General features: G+C 58.9%; 1 protein-coding gene across 2 annotated transcripts; it reads left to right on the top strand.

Moving 5' to 3' along the window:
- The first annotated feature begins 441 nt into the window (after positions 1-441).
- LOC116272604 (dynamin-1-like) lies at positions 442-6643 on the top strand. 2 transcript variants are annotated; one of them, XM_031661352.1, is made up of 3 exons: positions 442-575; positions 5099-5311; positions 5665-6643. In XM_031661352.1, exons 1-3 carry the CDS (start codon positions 465-467, stop codon positions 5866-5868), a joined length of 528 nt encoding a protein of 175 aa, XP_031517212.1. In that variant the 5' UTR covers positions 442-464; the 3' UTR covers positions 5869-6643. The 2 variants fall into 2 exon arrangements, with proteins under 2 accessions (XP_031517212.1, XP_031517213.1); XM_031661353.1 differs by having other exon boundaries at positions 5835-6643.
- The last annotated feature ends 6 nt before the right edge of the window (positions 6644-6649 follow it).

Raw genomic sequence — 6649 nt, forward strand, 5'->3', positions numbered from 1 at the left:
AGACCATCCTGGCTAACACGGTGAAACCCTCTCTCTACTAAAAATACAAAAAAATTAGCTGGGAGTGGTGGCAGGTACCTGTAGTTCCAGCTACTCAGGAGGCTGAGGCAGGAGAATTGCTTGAACGTGGGAGGCAGAGGTTGCAGTGAGCCGAGATCACACCACTGCACTCCAGCCTAGGCAACACAGTGAGACTCTGTCTCAAAAATAAAATAAAACAAAATAAAATAAATACTATATCTCCTTTATTCCTCACAACTCCTCTGGGAGCCAGAACTTATGATCCCCATTTTCCACCAATGGAAGCTGAAGCCCTAAAAGAGTCAGTCTTCTCCTGCACCCAAAGGCAGGGCATGAAGGGTGCTGCTGGGGCTTGCTAGCCCTAGGCCTGCCCCTAGGAGGAAGAGCAGCTGATCCAGTACGTGCATGACAGGAGTGAGAGACCGGCAAATAGTTTTGTCCTGATGGCTAGTGCCTCTGAGATGGACCGCGAGTGCCATCCTGTGGCCTTCACTGTCACCATCCTGCCTGTCAATGACCAACCCTCCGACCTCACCACAAACTCAGGCCTGCAGGTGAGTGTATTGCTGGGATCATCCCCCATGTCTGCTTTGGGAAAGAGGCCAGCATCCCCTACTTCCCGGCACAGATCTCCCCCTCTCTGAGCCTCAGTTTCCTCCTCTGCAAAATGGGGCCACTACCGTGTGCCTCACGCAGTTGTTGGAGGGAGAGATGTGAGATTGTGCTGAAATAGAACACCGGTGGGAGGTTTTGTTATTGGACGTTTGCAATACGGTAGGCAGACTTCTGAGCAGCCATGGGTGGCTCTGCTGTTCCTTCTCCTGTGGCTTAAGACCAGAACACCTGATAGAATCACTTACAAGCTCTTAAGGGCAGGCATCAGGGCGGGACTGTTAAGCTTCCCACCTTCACCCCAGCAAGTGAAAGCCACAGCTTGACTCCCCAAACTCCTGCCCTTGTGCCATAGCGGAGCAGGGCCCCCATTTGACAGAGGTGGAAGTTGAGGCCCAGAGATGGGATGGAACTTCTCCATGGTTGCAGAAGTAGTTCTTGTGGAACAGAAAGGGCATGGCTTTACTAAGCCCACATGGCAGGGCCTTGAATGCCAACTTCTGGAGGGCATCTTCCCCAGTCAGCAAGAGCCATTGAAGGTTCCACAAGAGGGCTGACTTGGGCTGTCTCTGACATGGGGCACTGGGGGGACTTGGTGGTCTAGGATGTGCCTGTAGGGGGTGGCCTCGTGGTGTGGAGGCCACAGAAGAGTGGGACACAGCGCCCTGGAACCACAGGGCGGGACGACTGTGTGGCAGCGTGGCCACCAGGTGGCATCCACCCGTGTTTGCTCTGGGAGCCCAGAGATGAGGCCCTGCTTCCCACACTATGGCCCCTCCTGCCAAGGTTTGGCCTGAGGGCTCCCTGGGGCTGGGGGAGGAAGCCCAGGAATGGCAGAGGGCTGTTTTCCGGGCATGTGAGTCCACCTGTAGCACTGCCCACAAGTAATTGACCCAGCAAGACTGGTACCAGGACCTCAGGAACAGGCGCCTGCTCTGCTTGCAAGTGGGAGGCCTGGAAAGGAGTCCCCTTTGCCCAACACTAGGAGGGCCCGTAACTGCTCTGGAAGCCCATCCCAGCACTGCTTCTGTGCTATGGGACAGTGCCAACCATCAGCCCCCAACTCTCTGCACCTCCCACCCCTCACTCAGCTGGAAGGAGGGCCCATTTCTAAAATCACCATTCCCACCTGTGCCCAGCCCCTGCCAGACATACATGGAGGGTCTGAAAGGAGACCCCTGCCCCACCAGTGAGACTGATTAAGGAGCACCGTTGGTCAGCGTTCGGGGTTTCTCGGGGTGAGAACTTGGTGAGGGTAAGAACTGGGGCCTTCCTGGATAGGGGAGACACAATGGTCTTGAGGGACACCTTCAGGACTAGGGCAGATGGACAGCAGGGAGGCTGGGCCTGGAGGGTGGCCTTCCCTGGGGTGATAGGGAAGGTGAATGTGGGGAGGGCCCTTTGTGTAGGGGAGTCAGAGCAGCACCAGCCTTGATGCCACCTGAGGACCTGAGCTGCAGCGGTGTTGGAGCTCTGGTTGCAGCCCAGGGCTGGGGAGGGGGGTGGGTGAGTGTGGCAGGGCAGAACCTTCACAGGCCTGTGTCCCCAGATGTGGGAGGGTGCCACTGTGCCCATCCCTACAGAGGCTCTGAGGAGCACAGACAGTTACTCTGGGCCCAAGGACATGGTCTACACCATTGAGCAGCCCAGCAACAGGCAGGTAGTCCTGTGGGCAGTGCCGGGCACAGAGCTGCCCAGCTTCACGCTGGCCCAGCTGGACGGCAGGCTCATGCTGTTCTCACATAGAGGTGGGTGCCGGGCTGGGCCCCAGGCTCCTGCTGCCCATAGGGGTGCCCTGAGGTGAGGAGCCAGCTCAGGCCAGCTGGACCCAATGCCCCTGTCCCCAGGAGTCCTGGACGGAGGCATCCACTTTGGCCTCTCTGATGGCGAGCACACTTCCTCCAGACACTTCTTCTGAGTGACAGCCCAGAAGCAAGTGCTCCTCTTGCTGGAGGGCAGCCGGACACTGACTGTCTGCCCTGGTGGGTGTGCTGATTGTGGGCGTTCTTGGGTGCCGGGAGCCAGGGCAGAACTGAGGGTGGCATGCCAGGGTCATGCTGTCTCTCTGCAGCCACAGGCCCGGGCCTGGATCTCAAAGGCTGACCCCTTTCTGGAAAGGTCTGTCCAGCCACTTAGCAGCCAGAGCCTCAGAGGCAGCTCCAGTCAGGCAACGCACCCCAGCTCCTGCTCTATGGTGTGGTACTGGGCCCCCAACTGGGTGGGTTCTTCCATGCCCAGCATGACAGCACAGGGGAGGACCTGGTGAACTACGCTCAGGCAGAAGTAGGGGCCCCACTCTGCAGCCACCACTCAGATGCCCCCAGTCTCAGGTGGCCGCTGTGCTGTGGATATCATGTGGACATGGGCACCAGCTCCAGCATCGCTGGCAGCAGACACTCCCTGGCCTGCCATGGTCCAGGCCCTGGTGTCCTGCCCTCCAGGAACCACCAGGCTGGCAGGGCAAGTTCATGTTTCCAGAAGGAGGGAGAAGGATGCAGGAAGTCGGGATACAGGGCCCTAGAGCAGGGCTGGGGTCTTGAGGTGTGGCTTCCACAAAGAAGCTACAGCTGGACCCGAGGGTCTGGTGAGGGGGCACCATGTGGGGGCACTAGTGGCACCCCAGTAGCTGGTGAGGGGCAGTGCTTGGTGGAGGATCCAGCTGCTGGGCCTGTGGGCTGAGGTGTGAGCCTGGGGCTCAGATTAGGTGCCAGCCAGAGGCAGAGTCAATCCTAGGAGCAGGAGAGCTGATGAAAGGCAGCTGAGTTGGCCAAGAGGGTGAAGCCGCTGTTCATCTGTCCTGGCGGCTTCAGAGAAGAACTAGAGCTGTCAGCCATGGGTAGCGGCAGACTCTGTGGTAACTCTGCCATCGGGGCCAGCCCAGTCATCGCTTAAATGAAAACATCTCCCCAAAGGCAGAGCAGGAGTTGTTCCACAGCAGGGCAGAGCGGGCCAGACTCTTGTGGGCCGTCCTGGGCAGGCAGCACACCTGATGCCCCCACCAGGAGACTGTGTGGGCATCTGGAGCTAGCACGTGATCACAGTGAGTTCTGGGTAGGGAGTGGTCTTGTGGGGCGCAGAGCTGACTATCAGGAGCCACGGCATGTGGTACTGCCCCAAGTACCTCCAGAGCGGTCCCCTGTCAGCCCTTGAAAATGGCATAGCCCACCCCTGTGCCCCTTTCCAAGTGCCCTTGTTTGGGCAAGGACCTTCTGAGCCTGGCACTCTCCCTCCTGAGAGGTGCAGATGGCATTCAGCAAGTGCAAAGCTGAGGTTTCTTGGGTCTGTCACATCAGCACCTCTCAGGCCTGTTCTGTATTTCCCTTGATCCGCACTTCTGCTGTGGCCCCCTCCCCACAATGAGATACTCATCAGGCTGTTGTCTACAGCTGCTGCTGTACCCTCAGTGCTGGAAGCTTTGGTCAAGAATGCCCAGGAATGAGGAAGGGACGGGGCCCAGACTATCAGCAACCCTCTCACACCCTATAGTCCCATGTTACTCAGAGCTTCCCCGTGCCCCAGCAATAGGAAGGACTAGATTGAATAGGCACCAGGGGGCCAGGCTGGCAGTGCCACCCAGGAAAGCCAGGAAGAGGCTACAAGGGCTACCTGGCCCACTCAGCGAGGAGGGCAGGACTCGGTATTGTCTTGACAGAAGCCGTGTCCCACAATACTGAACTGGTCAGGGAAGGGGTCAGGTGTCCCCATTTTTCAGATAAGGAAACTGAAGCTCGTGGAGGGCAGGTAACTGTATTCAGAGCACATGGCGAGTAAGAGGCACAACTTCTGCCTGCCAGTCTAGGATTTCCTTCACCAGAGGACACTGCTTGCTCCCCACAGCTCAGGACCCTGTGTTTTGTTTCACTCCCACCCACAGAGCTCCCGTATCCAGGCATCAGCTCCAACTCCCACTCCTGGAGGCGGAGGTGGGAGGATCACTTGAGCCCAGGAGTTCCATACCATCCTCAGCAACATAGTGAGACCTTGTCGCTACACAAAAATTTTAAAAATAGCTGGGCTTGGTGGTGGCACGTGAGTGTAGTCCGAGCTACTCGAGAGGCTGACATTGGAGGATCACTTTGATCCCAGGAGGTTGAGGCTGCAGTGAGCAGTGATCACTGTACTCCAGCCTGGTGACAGAGCGAGACCCTATCACCACCCCCACCCCTGCCAAACAAAACAACAACTGAAAAGACAAGTTTCCTATTGGCATGATAGGTCCTGCGTCCCCTCCCAGATCAGTAACGTGGGACAGGTGTCTTTTCCTCTGGACCTCGGTGTCCCCATCTGAGTGAGAAAAGGCAGTGGGGAGGTGGATCTTCCAGTTGAAGCGGTGTAGAAGCCAGTGTGAAAAGCCATACTCCAAGGGGCTCCAAGTCCAGCACACTGTCCCAGCAGGGCCCAGCACGGCAGCCAGTGCCGCACAGGCATCAGGTCCCGACCTTCTTCCCCAATTGCCCACTCTCAGACCACGGAGTTCATATTGGAGCTGCTGGCCAGTCTGTACTCATGTGGGGACCAGAACACCCTGGTGGAGCAGTTGGCAGAAGAGGCACAGCGGCGCGACGAGATGCTGCGCATGCACCACATGCTGAAGGAGGTACTCACCATCATCAGGGACATCAACACGACCACCGTCAGCCTGCCCCTAAGCCTGCATGTGGACGACTCCTGGCTGCAGGTGCAGAGCCTCCCGGACGAACGCAGAGACCAGGGCCGGCCCCAAGGCCCCAAAGTCCCCCAGCCTGGGCCGCCCAGAGGAATGCCAAGGGGTCAGTGGCGTGGTCCCTCACCAGGGTGGCTGCTACCTGGAGTGAGGGGCGGAGCTTGCCGAGGAGCAGTGGCTGCGGGGCGGGGTGGGGCTGGGCTGTTGGTGCTGCTGGGGCGGGGCTTAAACTCTGGCGACCACATCAGAGCCTGGCAGGGAGGAGCTTCTGTGCATGGGCGTGGCCGGCACTGGGCTGGGGCGGCGCCTCAGGGGGCGGAAACGCCCATGTCTCCTGTCCCTGTGCCTTGCTGCCTGTCGCCTTGCAGGTCGCCCAAGTCCAGCCCCGGGATGCCCAGCCCCCGCCATGTCCCCAGCTCAGCCTGGGTTGCGGGCCCGGCTTCTGGGCTTCCTGCTGCTGGGTGCGCCCTTGGGGAAGTGCCACCCCGTATCCTCCAGACCAGAGGCTTTCCCTGATCCCTTCGGTCCTACTCGCCAGGTCCTCTCATGCCCCACTCGGGATCACCAAGTAAGTAGGGGCTGAAAGCAGCCAAAGAGGCCGCTGGAGGGGTGTGGCCGGGAAGGAAATGGGACTGGATTCCAGAGCATCGGACCTGGCGGCGAGAACTGGCCGTCTCCATCCAAGAAACTGGGACCCTGGCTGCCGAGTCACGTGTGGCCGAGGGCTGGCGGGGCCTGTCCCCCAGGGAGGGCTGAGTCCTGGAGGTAGTCGTTTTTGCGGAGAGGGCTGTGGGGCTCCTCCCACTGCCCCCTTCTTTCCAGCACTTAGGTGGCACTTCCCTCTATTTTCACTCTTGGCGGCCGCCCACACGTTGCATCCCTCATCCTTTCTTCTGGCCGTCCTCCATTCTCCATTCTGTGCAACTCCTCCCTGGGAAACCTAGCTCAGGTCTGAGAGTCTGAACCCCGAGATGCTCTGGGTGTGTAGATTTCCTTCTGCTACCCTGATGTCCCCACATCCAAGTCCTGACTCCTTTGAGCCATCCCTGGGGGTATCGGGCCACTTGACCACGGGAGCAGAGGCCAGGCTGTGACTGTGTGACCAACCAGATGTGTGATGTGATGTGTGTACGGGTGAGCACACGAGTGTAAGAGTGGCACTCAGGCCTGAGCTAGGACAGAAGCAACTGGGGAAGGAGCCCAGGGGCCACAGGCAGTCTGATTTTTTCTCCGCATCTCCCCCCACCCCCTGACCCTGTCCAAACTAATGGGGTAGTGGCAGCTGCAGGGGCAGGGATGGGAGTGACTGAGTCCTACTTCACTCCCAAAGATTTCTAAGGAAGAGCGTTCTAC

The sequence above is a fragment of the Papio anubis genome, unplaced genomic scaffold (genome assembly GCF_008728515.1).
Source record: "Papio anubis isolate 15944 unplaced genomic scaffold, Panubis1.0 scaffold1344, whole genome shotgun sequence".
NCBI classification, from domain to species: Eukaryota; Metazoa; Chordata; class Mammalia; order Primates; family Cercopithecidae; genus Papio; species Papio anubis.